This window comes from Lepidochelys olivacea (genome assembly GCF_965140295.1).
Source record: "Lepidochelys olivacea isolate rLepOli2 genome assembly, chromosome: 2".
Classification (NCBI taxonomy): Eukaryota; Metazoa; Chordata; order Testudines; family Cheloniidae; genus Lepidochelys; species Lepidochelys olivacea.
In genome coordinates this window covers 210,236,573-210,254,199 of record NC_140412.1, presented here as the reverse complement: position 1 = coordinate 210,254,199, position 17,627 = coordinate 210,236,573, and the positions used below count along the sequence as shown (strand labels likewise).

The 17,627-nt window shown below is 43.6% G+C and overlaps 1 protein-coding gene across 1 annotated transcript in view; it reads right to left on the bottom strand.

The window, feature by feature from the left end:
- Positions 1 to 16,621, bottom strand: part of TRA2A (transformer 2 alpha homolog) — a 51,660-nt gene extending 35,039 nt beyond the window's left edge. The window contains exons 1-2 of the mRNA XM_084618394.1: positions 16,442 to 16,621; positions 5,793 to 5,926 (exon numbers count right to left, since the gene is read on the bottom strand). Of these exons, the coding sequence (XP_084474520.1) occupies positions 5,793 to 5,926; positions 16,442 to 16,477 (170 nt within the window). The 5' untranslated portion in view covers positions 16,478 to 16,621. The remainder of the gene's footprint in view (positions 1 to 5,792; positions 5,927 to 16,441) is intronic.
- Between the last annotated feature and the right edge of the window lie 1,006 nt (positions 16,622 to 17,627).

The following is a 17,627-nucleotide window of genomic DNA, read 5'->3' as shown; positions in this document are numbered from 1 at the left end:
TCCTCTACCTCAGCAGGAAACTCCTCCCAAGAGAGCAAAAGTATGCCGTGGTTGAAAGAGTGCCTAGCTGTGAAATGGGCCATGGAAACACTATGTTATTACCTTCTGGGATGACGGTTTACCCTTGTGACCAACCATGCACTCCTCCAGTGGATGCAGCGAAATAAAGAGAAGAATGGAAAGGTGACCAGATGGTTCCTGTCCCTACAATCTTTCCAATTCACCATACAACACCAGGCTGGAAGCCACCATGGCACCGCAGATGGCTTGTCACGAGTACACTGCCTGATGTCCCAAGTTGCCCAACCCCGTAGTGTTGGGGGGGGGTATGAGACAGGGTCGGACCAGATGGCTATAGGAGGGTAACAGAAGGCAGATATTAGCCCCAGGCTAAGTAGGTCCCTTTTCCCTGGGTAAGGTAACAGGGAAGGTTCCAGAACAATCAGGAACCTCTGGAGACAGGCTGATTAAAAACACCTGCAGCCACTCAAGAATCTGCTAGAATCTATTAAGGCAGGATAATCAGGGCACCTGAGTTTTAAGAAGGAGCTCACTTCAGTTTGTGGTGTGCTTGTGAGGAGCTGGGAGCAAGAGGCACTAGGAGCTGAGAGTGAGAATGTGCACTGTTGGAGGACTGAGGTGTACAAGCATTATCAGACACCAGGAGGAAGGTCCTATGGTGAGGACAAAGAAGGTGTTGGGAGGAGGCCATGGGGAAGTAGCCCAGGGAGTTGTAGCTGTCGCACAGCTGTACCAGGAGGCACTCTAGACAGCTGCATTCCACAGGGCCCTGAGCTGGAACCCGGAGTAGTGGGCGGGCCCAGGTTCCCCCCAAATCCTCCCAACTCCTGGTCAGACAGGAGAGTCGACCTGGACTGTGAATTCAGAAAAACGGCCAAGCTGACGGCTGCCGTGAAGCTCCAAGTCACCAATAAGCGCAAGACCCACCAAGGTAGAGCAGGAACTTTGTCACTATATATATATATATATATATATATATATTTATTATATATATATACACATACATACATACACACACACACACACACACCCACCCAACCACCCCGCAAGCTGGGTTCTCAGACGAACTAGCGCAGCTCAGATCGCTCCACAACTTTTCAGTCAAGAGTATGGGATGTTCCCAAAACTATAATTTATAAAACCTTTTACCAAAGTTGGAAGTGAAAACAGTACCAAGCACATTAATTATATTATGTATACCACACTGTCAAAACAGTAGCTACAGAGATAGTGTTTGCAAGACTGTTTTCTGCCCCTGTATAGGAGTACTTCTTAAGAGGATGTGTTAGGGCCAGGTAGCTCTTTTGTTACTGTCTGTATAAACAGCGCATTAGGGACAAAAAGCGGAAACTATGTCCCAATAACAAACAAGAACAATGACAATCACAATAAGGTATTTTGGGGCTTCTGTTTTTCAGGTTTGTTAATTTCATTTGGGAAGGAGGGGGTGTTTTTTTTTTTTTAGCAATTTGAGTGTTATGTAGTTGTCCAAACACTGGAGCTTCACCAGGACACTCTCTTTGTATCTATTGTAATGAGTAATATTTGTAATTTTCCCTAGTGTGCTTTAAGAGACAGTTACTCACCCTGTACAATAACTGAGGTTCTTCGAGATGGTTGTCCCTGTGGATGCTCCACTTCGGGTGAACCTGTGCCCCTGCGCTTTTAATAGGAGTTTTTAGTAGCGGTACCTGGTTGGGTCGTACATGCGCTGTCCCCGTCTCACGCCGCCTCCGGTGGCTACATAGTGCTGTGTGACCAATTGCCCCCCCTTCGGTTCCTTCTCTACTCCAGTCTCTGGTGTGAAAACGCTGATGTAGAGGGGAGGAGGAAAGGTAGTGGAGCACCCACAGGGACAACCATCTTGAGGCACCACAGTTACTGCACAGGGCTAGTAACACTTTCTTCTTCAAGGAGTGTCCCTGTGCAAGCTCCACTTTAGGTGACTGTAAAGCAGTGCCCCTCCTTGGTGGAATAGAGGGGCTTTGGAGTTGCAGTCATGGCAGATAATAAAACCACAAGTTCCAGTAGAGCGTCTGATGATGAATGCAGCTCTGTGACATAGTGCTATGTAAATGTATGGGCTGATGCCCAGGTTGCTAGCTTTGCAGATGTCCATAACAAGCACATTGTTGAGGAAGGCTACTGATGTGAAGAATGGTCTGGTGGAGTATGTACGGGTCCCAGGTGGGAGTTGTAGCTGTTGATGGCAATAAAAGTCAATCCAGCTGGTGATCCATTTCCACAGCCTTTGTTTGGATATGGTGTCTCCTGTAGATCGTTCCGTGATGGAAAGAAATAACTTTGGTAACTTCCGGAAAGACTTGATCCTTTCATTGTAAAAAACTAGTGCCCGGGATGCCCAGGATATGAAACGTTTGGTCCCATGAGGTTCTGGGAAGAACAATGGGAAATGGATGGGTTCATTCAAATGTAATGATGAAACTGTTTTAGGTAGGAATTTGGGATATGGTCACAGGGTAACTGTTTTTCAAAAATTTTGTGCATAGGGAATGTACCATGAGGGCCCCCAGTTCTTCTCCTTGTCAGGCAGATCTGACAGCAACAAGGCAGGCCATCTTCACTGAAAGGCGGAGAAGTAAACATGTCACTAATTGTTCAAAAGGGGCCCCCATAAGGCACTGCAGCTCCAACCTGAGGTCTCATGATGGAGTAGTGACTCGTATTACGAGTTAAAGATTACAAACACCCTTGAGGAAGCATTTTAGTGGTAGGCTGGGCAAAGATCAAGAACTCGTCCACTTTGTGGAGGAACGCCATGATTCCTGCGAGATGTACTCTGATCGAGCTCATTGAAAGACCAAAGTTCCTTGAGCTCTAGTATGTAATCCAATACCACTGGTAAAGGAGCGGTAGTTGCCATTGTTTGCCTATTCTGGCATCATATATAGCATCTTTTCCATTTGTGAAGGTAGGAATATCGTGTAGTCAGGGCTGACCTTTAGGAAAATGGCACCCTGTGTCCACTTGTATTTTGGGCCCCCCAGGCATGATGCTTCCCCCATTGCCCCAGGTATGAGATTGTTTACCTCCTGTCATAGTAGGTGTTCATGAGAAGGATCCCTAATGAGAGGCAGAGAGAATAGGTAAGGGGAATGGAGACAAATTGGACAGAAGAGCCAGTCTTGATGATTTCCCGTACCCATTTGTCTGACATGATGTTTTGCCATGCTGGGTGGAATGGAGTCAGACAGTCTCCGAATGGATGGATGGTGCTGGATGGTTCCAGCAATAGAAGACTCTTGTGGGAGGTATGTTTGGTCCTCGACTGAATCCTTGAAACCATTGTTTAGAGGCAGGTTGTTGGGATGTAAGGGGCTGAGAAGAGAGTGGTCTCTGTCTAGTGGGTCTTTGTCTTTCCGGGTCATAATGCCTCTGAGGTTGGGTGTAGAGCTTGTTCTTTACGCCAAATAATACTTCTATTTTTTTCTTTTGAGAAGGTATGTAAATGCCCAATGATTTGAGAGTCACCCTGGAGTCTTAACGTGTGAAGAGACTCATCAATCGTGGCTCCAAACAGCTTTGGACCCTCGAACTGGAGATCCTTGACAGTAGATTGTACCTCTTTGGGAAAACCAGAGAGGTGGAGCCAGGGAACTTGTCACATGACTATGGCTATGGAATGTGCTGCTATGTCCAGAGAGGCTTGTAAGACTGTTCAAGCGAGAAGGTGGGCCTCTGATGTGGTTGCTCTTGAACTGCCTTTTTTTTTGTCCTCAGGGAGATCATCAATAAATTCAGACATTTTTTCAATAATTTGTGTAATTGTATTTGGCCATCGGTGCCTCATAATTGGCAATCCTGAATTGTAGGGTTACTGACAAGTAGGCCTTACGCCCAAAGAGGTCTAACCACTTCCAGTCTCCATCATACGGAGTGGTTCTAGAGTGATGTTGCCTACCCCGCTCATTCACAGCCTCTACCACCAGAGAGTTTGGTGTGGGATGGGAAAACAAAAATTCCATTCCCTTGGAGGGGACGTAGTATTTTTTTATCCGCTCTTTTACAAGCGGGTAGAATTGTTGCCAGGGTCTGCTGGATGGTCTTGACCATGTCCATGAGTGCCTCGTTTATTGGTAGGGCAATCTCAGAAGAGGCTGAAGTCTGGAGGATGTCTAACAACTTATGTTGGGAATCTGCAACTTGTTCCAACAGAATCTCTAATAAATCTGTGACTCTCTTAAATAGTTCTCAGAACTGTTTAAAGTTACCCCCCCCTTGTGGATGGTGGAAGAATGACAGCTTCATCCAGAAAGAAGGATGAAAAACTGGTATCTAGGGTGACTTCCCTCAACTGCCTCTTCCAGAGATGCAGAGGGTACAGGTGCAAAGGGTGATAAGGAATGCCTCATCCTCTCTCTGTGAACTGGGAGGCTTAGGACTGGGTTTGCAGTACACTGCCCATGAGTCCCAATAAGACCACTGTGATGGAAATGGCATTGGTGGCAGCATCCATGGGTGTCTATACCATCCTTGAGTTGGTACTCCTGTTGTAGTGGACCTGGTCTGGTGTGGATAGGTGAGGAGTAGTGGGAAGAGTAGATTTTCCCTTCATTATCATTAGCATCATATCTGGATAAAGGAGGAGCTGATCTTGCTAGTGTGGTAATTTGGTACAGTACCAAACATGCTGGAGTAAGATCAGTACTGAGGAATGGAGATTCCAGTGCTGTTGAGACTAAAGGGTCCTTATGCCAGAGGAATTGCTGCAGTACAGAGAGCATCAATACCAAGGAGGGTATTGTCAGCGGTACCAGCGCCTTTACCTCAGTTGCTGGTGCCGAGGGCCTTGCACTATGCACTGTGGAGGCAGGAGGTAGTGCCATAGATTGTAGTAGTGCCAAACTGCTTAGTGCCACATTTGATTAGCTTTGGCAGTACCGAGGCAGGGATTTCCCTGTTTTTGCCTTTTTCTGAGCTAGCCCTCTTAGGGTCTTCTGTTCGCACAGTACCGAACGGGCCCATGTTAGAGGTGGATGGTCTCGGTGCAGTCAATACTGATATGTCCGAGAGGCTGGAAAAAGTCTCTTTTTGGCAGCTTCCTGAGACAGGAAAGTTGGAGCCCATTTCTCTGTCGCTTTTTTGGGGAAGTGCTCTTTCCTCTGAGAGGGTGGTAGGGACAGCTGATCATGCCCCTTAGAATACGGTTCTCCCATGAGGGAGGGTAACTATACTACACTAAGGAGTACACTAATAACAAACGTAAACTCCTAAAATAAGATTTTATTATTATTATTATTATTTTTTTTTTTTTAAAGAAAAACAAACAGGGAAAAGATAGGGCAGTTAACTATGAACTAACTGGGTTATAAACTGGTACTCTGAGATGGGGACAGCACACGTGTGACCCAACCAGGCATGGATACTAAAAATCGCTGATTCCAAGCACAGGCGCGCAGATTCACCTGAAGTGGAGCATCCACATGGACACTCCTCAAAGAAGAACATGGTGCTGTTTGAAACAGCCCTATATTAAAGTGCACTAGGGATTTTAGTGCAGAACAACAGGGCCCAGTTAATGCCCAACATGTTATGCAACAGTCTACATTTCTGCTTCATGTAGGCAAGACTTCAGATACAAGTAAACATTTCTGATGTTTTTCCACTGTTTATTGGGTGTAACAGATTTCTATATTAGAGAGTTTTAATGTGTTTCTTGGTTGAAACTAAATATCAGAAGCTCTAGGTATCTTACATCATACCCATGGATATATGATGCAGAATTCATTTTTATCAAATTCAGTACATACCTGGATTTTGACCTCGACCGGGAGTGCGATTCAGAATGTTTGGAAGCCCTCGATGGACTACGAGATCCTGACCTGCTCTCCGATTTTACACGAGCAGGACTCCCAGCTGGAGATTTTGACTGGGAGCGAGACTCCTAACAAAAAAGATAGTATTACAAATGGTACTGGTCACATAAATGCCTAACTCCTAACATTTAAAGTACCGTAATTATAATATTTTGATTGCTCCTGAAAGACAAATGGTTAGGCAATACCCTCCTGAACAAATTTCAGTCTGTTAACCCACTGTTAATATTGTATGCTTTCCTCAAATAATTCCCTACTTGAACCAGATCACCAATTCTCTATTAACTAAGTAATCATGCAAATTCATCTACAACTTGATCATACAGACACTGGAACATAAACCATACATTTACTTAACCTAGGACCCATTCATTCTTCCAGATTCTTTTAATTCTACTTCACTCTTGCTTTCTACTTTTCTTCATTCTTCATTGAGTTTTTCATTTTTCATACTTCGTGTATCTTCCCCAATTCAAACAATTCATTATAGCCTTAAAAAAACATTCAAGTGCTTCTATCTGACCAATCTTCTGTTCAATTTTTTCCCCCATTCAATTTTAATTTTCTGATCTTTAATATTTTTCATTAGCCTTCTTTTATCTTGATTTATCTTCCACAATCTTGGAAAAAACTCTTCAATTTCTTCACGAACATTAACCTTAATGGAAAAAGAACATTTAGTATATTTAAGCACTAGGGATTATAAAACTCTGCTGGAGTTCAGAATGTTATCTACCAAAATTGAAAAGCCAGCAGGTAAAGTGCAAGTAACTATTTTTATAAAAACATTTTTTTTTAAAAAAAAATCTTTAAAATTGTATTATTTCTAGGTTCTGACAATGAGTTTACTGATTTTCTCTAAATGTTTCAAAGCTGCCCTCCTCCCCTTTCAAATTATAGAATTATCCTTATTTTTTAGAATTTCTACAAGATACAAACATGTACTAAAAGCTTAATTTGCACAAATATATTAAGATGTTCTGATATAATCGATTTTTCCTAATATTAAATTTGCGCTTTGATATTAAATACCTACAAGGCTAGTCTTGTAATAAGCTTTTATTAAGCCATGTTTAGTTCAACAGAATGTTAAAGCAGAGCTTTCCCAGTCAAAAAAAAAAAAAATTGTCTATGCACAGAGATATATACAGGGCCCAAACTAAACCTAAAGTTAAGGATTCTCTAATAATATTCTTTTCTTCCTTATTGTTATCCTATTTTCCTTGAGTATTAAAGCTATATTTAAAATAAAATGTGTACTATAGTACAAAGCAACCCAAGGGGGGCCATTTTTACTGTATAAACGCACACAGGAGAAATAACCAGGAAAACAAGCAGAGCAGGATAGGATTTTTTTTTCTAAAATACTTTTTTCCAGGGAGCTTAGCCATATGTGGCTTAAATTTGCTTTAAGTAATTGTAAATGTTTAGATATGGAGAAGTATTAAGTATGACAAATTTTGATTATGAAAGCATAGCAAGCTTTCCCCACCTTTCAAGTTTTTTTATTTTCTTTGTTACATTCTGTTCTGGTTTTCACTGTCTCTCATTCTGTTTTACTAATTGTATATCATCTGCTAATCTTATGGGATGTTGCCAAATACATCTCATTCTGTAGTTAACATGGTCAGTTTCTTTAGTGCCTTTCCTCCTTAAAGAGGAGAGTTTCCCTTCTCTTACCTTTTCACAAGTACTAAAATGACCAGATAGTAGAGGATTTTAACTTCTATCTCTATTTAAGCCTCATAACATAACCTGAGCAACCTTCCCCAAAATACCTCAACAAGAATTCAAGAGAAAGAAGGGAGAGCTACATTCAGACTGCTAACTATTCAGAATGCCCTCTGATGTCTATGGGAGGCTTCCATAGAGATCACGGGAAGAAGGTGGCCTTACATATCTTTATTCTATTCCATGCCTTATTCTCACATCCAGAGCTCACTCAGAAAACATGCTCCCTTTCAGGCCCACAACTATTCCTGCCTTTTCTTTGTTTCCTATCCTCCTTACTCTATTTCTCTGCCCCTTCATTGTCTGAGAGCCTCCTCTAGTCTTTCCTCTACGCTTTATTCCCTGCAGCAATTCCCAATACCTACAGCAATAATTCCCACGCCTTCCTCATTAAAAGTGATCAGCAATTAAATTTAATGTTGCAGAAGTGTCATTGACAAATCAAATTAAAAAGGGAAAGGTGTGGCCCACAGGCTATATATTTGACACCTCTGTTATAAGAGTTTATAGTTTAGTATCCCTGTCCATTCAAACTTAAAACTCTGCTGACATTGCCAACATGGTTTCCAATTAATGCCATATTGACATGAATGTATCTACCAGATATTTGAAAGGAAACAATACCTCATTTCAAACTATAATCCATTTGTTTTATTTTTAAAATATTTGTGTGGATCCAGAACAGTTCAAATTCACAGGATAGTTCAACTGTTCAAATTTTCAAGTGGCAGTGAGAGCACAGGTCCCTACAAGTTTCAAACCTCTAAAAATTAACAACAATTGGAGATATGGACTGCAACTGAGGAGACAATTATTATCTATCAGCAGCTGCATACTATAGGTCAATGCCAGGCATTCACAATTTTCTGATGTAATATAGACCACTACTCCCACAGAACTTCAAAGAAAGTATTGAAGGAATCTGTACAATGGTTTTATGAGATAGTTTAAGAATCTAAGGAAGGCAAAGCAGCTAAGAAAATATTTCCTCTTACTTGTGGTCTTTTGCTGAACTAGAACAGGTTTCCAACCCCTGGTGAGTTACATAATATGGAATGAAGTCTTCTGTTGGGAAGGATTTTTTCCCAGAGACCTCACCATTCCTACCTTCTTTCCCCAAACTCTCCTCTCCCCGCCTCCCCCAGCCCCAAACCAATATGGCATCTTTAAAGTTTTATCATCTACAACACAGAGCAGACCTGATGGTTTTGTACACAAGCATTTTATGGCATGGATATAATCCACAAGCCTCATATATTATGTATTGTTCTACAATATATGTTGTTCCTGTCCCAGGAAGTAAGATTTTTCCTTAGCACATAATCTTTAATGGATGGGGGGGGGGGTGGAAATCTCCTGGGTGATTTGAATTTTCTATGCAGCCACCAGGTCATAAAAACGATAAAAAGCACACCAAAAATAAGGGCTTGTCTACACTAGAGCAATCAGTTATTGTTCTTCAACTGGTCATACAGGACTGATGGAAATACCAACACTTGAGTCCACACTTGCCTCCCTTAATTGGTTTAAGTTTTGCCCTTGCGTCCACATTCATCATGGCAAATCGTAAATGAATGTGGCCTTGCAGATCAAAAACCACCTGCATTGATCTGAATTTACATGAAGGCTGCCCTAAAATAAAGATGTGGACAGTTATCTTTCACTGCTGCCTAAGACAGCACATATCCTTACTTGCCAACTAAGAGTCCCCTCTCCGCCTTCCTCATCCTTTCAGTATATCCTGCTCCATAGAAATGCCATTGAGATATGCCCTCCCTCCTGTTCTGAAGGTCCTCAGTTTGTGACCGACCACCAGTTAAGGCTGTATTTCTTAAACCCCATTAACCTCCCATCCCACTGCCACCACTGGACAGAACACCTACACTAATGCCTCCACCTCTATCTGCTACTCAGTGAGTCACTAATGGTTCACCAGTCAATCCTCTTGCTCTAACAAACTACAGGTAGTTTGTCAGAGTGAATGCTTCAGATTGCAATCCACGGATGATTCTCCAGCTCTAGAGGCAGCAAGAGCACAATTGGTAGCTGTGCTCCTTACAATACCTCAGGTACCAGATTCTCCCTAACACTCCAAAGCTAACAGAACACCTTAACCAACTCCACTCTCCCTGTGGCAGGCCCACATTATGGCTGACATTCTCACTCTGATGAACCACAAGCAAGCAGTGGCATAGTCAGAGCAGGGGACATTACTGGAGGTGAGTAGAAAAGCTACAGAGTACAGTTTCAGCTACTGAGCTACAGGTGCTTCATCAGATGAGGACATACAGAGCCAGAGGTATTTCTAAAGCATACAGAGGGGCTCTTCTGGTAAGTGAGGAAACCAGAGGCGGGACGGGGGCCAAGCAAGGGCAGAGAGGGAAAACTCACAATCAACAAACTGAGGACCATTCACTAGCTGAGGGTATTGTGAACTCTGATAAGTATCAGTTGACAGGGCACCAACTGTGGCTGGGTCTACACTGATACACAACTGGTTGAGCCACGGGGTTTATCCGTACAAATTTCAGATATAAGTTACACTGACTGTTGCCTTCGCAATAATCCATGTTATTTTCTCCAGCACAGATAAGGCTTTAAAACAAGCTTTCCAAGTACTTAAACTATCCCACTGAATCTTTTGCAGGGTTTTTTAAAAATGCTATTTCAAATTTCCAGGGGTGGGGAAGAGAATGAGGTAAGGGGAAAAAAGGGCAAAAAATGAGTCTTGCGGGAAGGGGTATTTCCCAAAGAACTGTGGGACTATCCATGTGTGAAAACTGCCATTGCTATCTCCAAAAGCTGCAACAGAATATGTCCACACCGTTGTCCTCTGAATTCTTGTTGGGAGTGTCTGGTCTCTACTGAGGCAGTAGACTGTCCTTGGAGAATATGTTCTGACCCCAACCAAAGGTTACAGATATAGCCTTCCCTAAAATTATCTTTGAGCCAATGAGAGGACCACAAAGAGAACAGATGACCAGATTTCCTTAACTTGTATATTTTTAAGATACACCTGCAAAGTCCTCTTTTCAAGCCAATACTCCTTTCACAATTTCTCTGATCCAGAAAAGCACTTAAGCACATAAGTAAACACATAGACTTAAATGAGACTGCTCATGTGCTTAAAGCTAAATACACACTTAAGCACTTTTCTGGACTATGGCCATTTTTAGGATTTGTACAGAGTAGGAAGAGATCTCAATTAAAATCAAAGGTACTGACAAACTTAGGAAGATGAGAAAAGATTTGACTACTACTTTGACTTGGTGAAAAACTGAATAGCAATTCCTACACGATGTGCCTATCACTCCATGACTAGCAAGGTACACAGCAGCTGAAGACACCATTTTTGAGTGACAGAATCCCAGTTGTCTATATCTAAAAGAATGGTTTTATATATTACTTATGAGATGACAGGGATTGAGTAAATTGCAGTACTGCATTTTTAATGTACTCTCCCTGCTGTGCATAGAATGATCTCGGGATGAAATAAAGAATATGGTCTTATTCACCTCTTTGAAAACAAACAAACCATCTGGGATTAGGAATTAAACTGAGATCCTGAAATGGAAAGGAAGAGTGTAGTTTAGAGCACTGATTCTCAGCCAGGAATACTCAGAGGTCTTCCAGGGGCTACTCAATTCATCTAGATCAATGTTTCTCAACTTCAGGGGTTCAGCCCCCTGGGGTGGAGGGTCATCAAGAGATGTGTTGGGGGGGTCACAAATGCAGGGGTTGGCAAGCAGGGCAACTGCCCAGGGCCCCATGCCACAGGGGGCCCTGCAAAGCTAAGTTATATGCTTCAGCCCCAGGCAGCAGGACTCAGTTTTCAGATAAGGCTCACAAGCCAAAAATAGGTTTCAGAGTAGCAGCCATGTTAGTGTGTGTTCACATAAAGAAAAAGGAGTCTCTAAGGTGCCACAAGTACTAACAAATTTATTTGAGCATCAGCTTTTGTGAGCTACAGCTCACTTCATCGGATGCATTCCACTGAATAAATTTGTTAGTCTCTAAAGTGAAAAATAGTCTCAAGTGTCACACTGTAACAACCAGCTGAACGTGAAGGGAACAAAGACTCAAATCTTAAGCTCTCTGTAATTTAGTAAGAATTTGTGCAAATTGTGCATAAGAGGTGAATACGCCCATGTTTTTTATTTCACTCTGAAAACATCCTATACACAGCAGGGGAGTATATTTAAAATCCAGTAATACAATTTACTCAACCCCTGTTGTCTCATACATAATATATAAAACCATCCTTTTAGACATAGATAACTGGGATTCTAGTGAAGTATTGTTCCCTGAAACAAGGAACACTCCCCTGACCTGAGGAAGGACAAACAATATTACTTACAGTTTTGGGAACCAAAAGGTAACAAAGGCCAAACTGGAGCTACCAGAATGAAAATAGTTCTTCGTGAGTACATGAGCATAGGGCAGTGGTTCTCAAACTGTGCATCAGGACCCCGTTTTAATGGGGTTGCCAGGACTGGCATTAGACTTGCTGGGGCCTGGGGCTGAAGCCAAAGCCTGAGCCCCACTGCCTGGGACCCAAGCCCAAGGCTTCAGCCCTGGATGGCGGGGCTCAGGCTATGGGCCCCCCGCCTGGGGCTTAAGTCCTAGGGCCTCAGATTTGGACCCCTCACCCAGGACTGTGGGGCATGGGCGGGCTCAGGCTTCGGTCCACCCTCCTGGGGTCATGTAGTAATTTTTGTTGTCAGAATGGGGGTCATAGTGCAATGAAGTTTGAGAATCCCTGGCCTAGGGACTGAGCAGAAAATGGAACTATGAACCAGACTTAAATCCAGGGATATGACAAAAAAATCCACTCTTGACGATTTCCTAGAAGCTGGAAAAGGAAGACTTCATCTTAGTATTGCAATTAGCAACCACCATATTCATTTGGAAGGTATTAGTGTTTGCCACATCAATTAGCACCTTAATTGAAAAGGTGAGGATATTTAATCTTTAATAAAGGCTTCCTTTATATATTTATCCAAAATATCAGGTGTTAAATAGTTTTAGTCTCTCTGAATAAAAATCCTTTTCCTTTTCAAATTGCTCAACTTCCACCATTTTGGCTCTAATGGGGCCACCATTTCACTAGTTTCCCAGTCAGGGTCTTTCAGCATAGAGGTCTTTTGTTATTTTTAATGTTAAAAAAACAAGAAGGATTTTTTTTTCTTTTAAAACATTTTCCTAGTCCTCCATATACATCATATATAAAATATGCACATGCCCTTTTTCTCGCTTAGCAGATGACCTTTAAGAGAGGCATCAACTTAGAATCTACTCAACTTCAACAAAATAATTTTAAATAGCTTCAATTGCTATAATTGCCAAGTTATGGAAATTTCCCTAATAATTGTATTAAGGTTTGCCATGACTCAGTTTCCATACAAGCATTCCTTTATTAGTTCAAAGGCCACTTGGGTGCAAGTTACATCCAAAATAGCAATATAAGAATATATCCTTATATTCTATGCCCTAACAATAATAGAGTTATAAGCTTTGGCCAAAATGCTTATAAGTAGTTCAGGCTCAGGAGCCACCTTCCCCACATCTTCCCCAGCATGCCTCCAGAAGGCTAAAGAAAACACTGACAAAAACTCTAGGAAGCCTTACTTTTTATGCACTATAACAAGTGATATCACTGCCAATTATTGGGCCTTCACTAAAATCAGCTGAAGCAGTTCAGGGCTGCACCATACTTTATCATCTCACTTTGCCATATTTTTCCCTAGCTGCAAGACTTGACTAAGCATTTGTAAATTATTATTTACTGCAGCTGGTGCTCAATTAACCATGTTTTCTTTATTTCTATTGCTTAGCTCAAACCCTCAATAAGGTAACAGGGTATTTCCAGGGCCATTACAAATTTTAAGATAAACAATCCCTCTCATTTTTTCTGGTTGCATGCTTCAGACTTATCACTTTGGTTAACATCAAAATAATATAAAATCATAGTTTACTTAGGTCTAATGTAGGCCTATAGGCCTACACCAAGACTTCCCAATTTTGTGGCTTTGCAAATCGTATTTATCTTTACTGTGTTTTCTAGCCTACCATGTGGATGGGTAAGACATCCCTAAAAACCAAGTCTTACTGATTATACAGGGAAAGAAGTGAAACTGACTATATATAGAGTGATGTCAAACTGAAATAATTCTCTAGCTATTTCTAATATTTCAAGTACAGTAAACTTAAGTGTCATTTGCAGCAATAGTACATAAAATAATTTCAGAAGTGTGATTTTTTAAAATTGAAGTCTTATTTTAAATTGAATGGTTTATCACACATTGTTGGGCAATTCTTAAGGTAGTCTGCAACACTTTTTTAAAGTTACTTTATCATAGCTAGGCTTTTATGAATCCACAACAGTGGCAATTCAGTTCAATTCGTACTATTTTAGAACACAATAAAACACTCAGAAATGCATGTATCAAGGACACATGATGATTAAGGTATGGCTGGTTGGGCTGACTAGTGAAGAACACATACTTAACTAAAAAGAAAAGGAGTACTTGCGGCACCTTAGAGACTAACACATTTATTAGAGCATAAGCTCACTTCATCAGATGCAGCTCACAAAAGCTTATGCTCAAATAAATGTGTTAGTCTCTAAGGTGCCACAAGTACTCCTTTTCTTTTTGTGAATACAGACTAACACGACTGCTACTCTAAAACCTGTCATCATACTTATCTAAGCAGCACCATACAATACTTCAATTTTATTTTAATTAACTTTAGTGTAATTGTTTAGTGTAATTGTTTTGTTGGATTTGGGAGAAGTGTTCAACAGATGGATCTTCAAAATCGTTCACAAGCGAAAACGCAAGTCACAGATTTATTGCATCTTTAAAAAAATGTTTTACACAAAGCAAAAGAAAACCAGATGAAAAATAATTTTAGAATACTCCTAGAGTAACGGGAATTAGTGTGTGTTTTCTGTTCTGATACATATGAACAAAAGTAAACACATCACTAGTTTTCTCTACTACTGCATTCAGCTGCATGGAAGACCATAAAATGGAAAATATATTGCCATTTGCTATGCTGGTTAAGAAATTTCCTCATCATTGGAAATAAAGATAAGTATACTCCCAAAAGAATTGAAGTAAGGCTAATGGCACACACTGACAAGTAAACTTTCCCCTCTAATCAGAGAGGGGACCAACCGCAACAGCAGTCACAGAAACCTAGCTTCAGAAATGCTTAGAGTAGACCCTCCTATTTCAACATCAGGCAGTGGAAAACATACAGTAACTCTGAAACCCATCAGTTTCATCACCTCCCTAACAACAACTGTTCTCTTAAACCAGAGAAAGTGATGAGAAAATATCTTTGACAAGAAAAGCAAGATACCGAAATACACAGTAAAAATGAATGGTAAACTAGTACTCAAAGAACATAATAAACTGTAAAGAATTACTGACAAGCACCTTAGTTTGAAAAACTTGGGTAACAATCTAAAAATATAAGTTCATTTTCCATTTACTCATTACATTAATTAAAACAGAAATACCACACCTAACAACGCCACTTTTGCCTGAATAATCCACACTAGAACTGTTTTTGTTTACCTCACCTGAGGAAGCAGCAGCCAACACTACAATAGTGTATGGTGCTTCTAGCCCAGAGACTATTTTTATTTAGTGTTACAAAAGTAGCACTATTTCAGTAGAGATACTTGTTGGAATACAACACTGCACTGTCAGAATTTCATGGGTCATTTTCCTAGGCAGCATCAGGTTGCTACAAAGCTGCTGCCACTGGTTCATCAGAGGAGATCACAAAAAAGATCCTCTAAAGTTCTCTTCAAGAGCAACTCTTGTGAGAACACCAAATATTTCCTACAATAAAACAGAGGTAAACAGGGATGGGATGAGGGCAGTGACCACATGGACGTGAACATCTGTCCCATGTTTCAAATAGTACCAGGCAGTTACTAATTCCTGCCTTTGTCCATCACTAAAAAATGTACAGAGACTATTCACACGTGTACAGAAAGACTGCAGCAACCATTAGAGGGTGAGTGAGGGAGTGAGGCGCTCAGCCTAACGAGGCCAGGGGCCACCACACTCCAGTAGGTGGCACCGGGGGAGAGGAGGGGTACAATCGGATCACCAGTGAATACACAGGGCAGTAGCGGAGACCGCCGGTGGCATCGGGAGTCTGGCTCAGAGGAAATCCCGATCACGGGCCACCGGAATGGTAGAGGCGGCTGGTCCCTGCGCTCCTCCGGCAGTGACACGGCCCGCCTCTCACACAGGCGGAGCCATTAACTGCCCGCCAAAGAAAGCGCAACCAAACCAGCGCTGACACGTCGGGATCCCCCCCCCCCCCCGCCCCAAGGGCAGACACAGCACCGCCTCCAGCGCCCAGGCTCCGGGTAAAGAAGCTCCAGGAGCGGGATCCCGTAGTCCGCGGGGGGCGGGCGAGCTGGACTCGGAGCCCGGGAAGGGGAGAAGGGCTCCGGCAAAACGCAGGACGCGCTCCCCAGGGCTGCCGGTGAGAGGAAGGGACCCCAGGCAGGCTCAAAGGGAGGTGGGCAGGTAGCACGGCTCATCGCCCGCATCAAGAAATGAAGGGCGGGACCAGCAGGGCAGGGCGCCCCATAGCTAACGGTAGGGGGGCAAGACAGGGCGGAAGGGCAGCGGGGCGCGGCCCAACGCAACGCCCGCCGCGGGCGGGAGGCTCCGATGGCTCAGCGCCGCCGAGGGGAGCCATCTTAGGGAGAAGCCGCTGCGCCTCCCAGCCCGCCGGAAAAGAGCGCCTCTCCCCTCCCCCACTCCCTGGAGGACCGGGCCGGCCTCCCCCAGCACGGCCCGGGCGGGCTCGCCACTCACCCTCCCCTCGAAGTTATTCTCCTCTACGTCGCTCATGGCGGTGGAGTGCTGGTTGCTGCGCTCAGCGATCGGGGACGCGAGTCCCGGGCAGCGGCCTCCTTCCTGCCTCCCTCCCCGCAGAGCCTCCGGACCCGTCCTGTAGACAGCGGCGGCAGCGCAAAATGGCGCCTCTGCCTCCTCTGCGCCCGACACCGCGCAGGGGGGCGGGGCCGCCCCGCCAATCACAAAGGAGGCGCCCGCTGCGGGCGGGAATGGGGAGGTGATTGAGGTGAGGCCCCGCCCCCGGCCTTCCGCCGGCCCGCACTGAGGCGTCGGAAACTGGAGCGAGGAGAGGCGCTGTCCTCATTTATCCTCTCGTGCCCGCACCGGCGGTGTGCACCGGCCCCCTGCAACACACTGGGGACTTGTACGATTCCCTCACACAGTCAACGCGCACCGCTGCGTACATGCCGCTCCCCGCACCGCAGTTTGTACAAGCTACCCCCTAAACACACAACATATACCACCATGCATGAGGCGCCCTACACACAACACACAGCAGCGTGTATGAGATCCCCGCTCCCCCCCGCAGCCACAACACAGCGTGTGGGGACTCCCGCATCTCACAGTGTGTGTATAAGAGAGTGAGATGAGAGCCTGAGCAGGCCACTACGTGTGCGGGGGCCTCTGGGCATGTGTATGCGCTGTGCTTTTTTTTTGGAGGGCGGGGGGGGGGGGGTTGTGCATGCTAGCGTGTGTGTGCGGTTGTGGGGGCTTTGCATATGGCAGCATGTGGGCGCATTGAGGAGAGCATTGTGTGCAGGTAGATGTGTGTGTGTGTGAAGAGGAGACGCGGCGCACACTGGTGTAGGGGGTTGGGTATGCCAGTGTATGTTGGAGGAGAGCGTTGTACAGACCAGTGTACGTGTAAGGAAGCAGAGCCTCATAAACATTAGTGTGTGGTGAGGAGAGAGAGGTGGGACCTCATGAATGCCAGCATCTGTGTGTGTGTGGAGGGGATGGGCCCCCACACACACTTTTGTGGGGGGCTTCATGCACACTGATTAGGAAGACCACCCATCTTTTATTTCAAAGGACCATCCATATTTCATTGATTTGTTCCTTAGGGTTACCATCCATCCTTTATTTTAAGATTAATTGAAATGTATTAAAACTGATAAGTACCATTTTAAACATTAAATTGAAG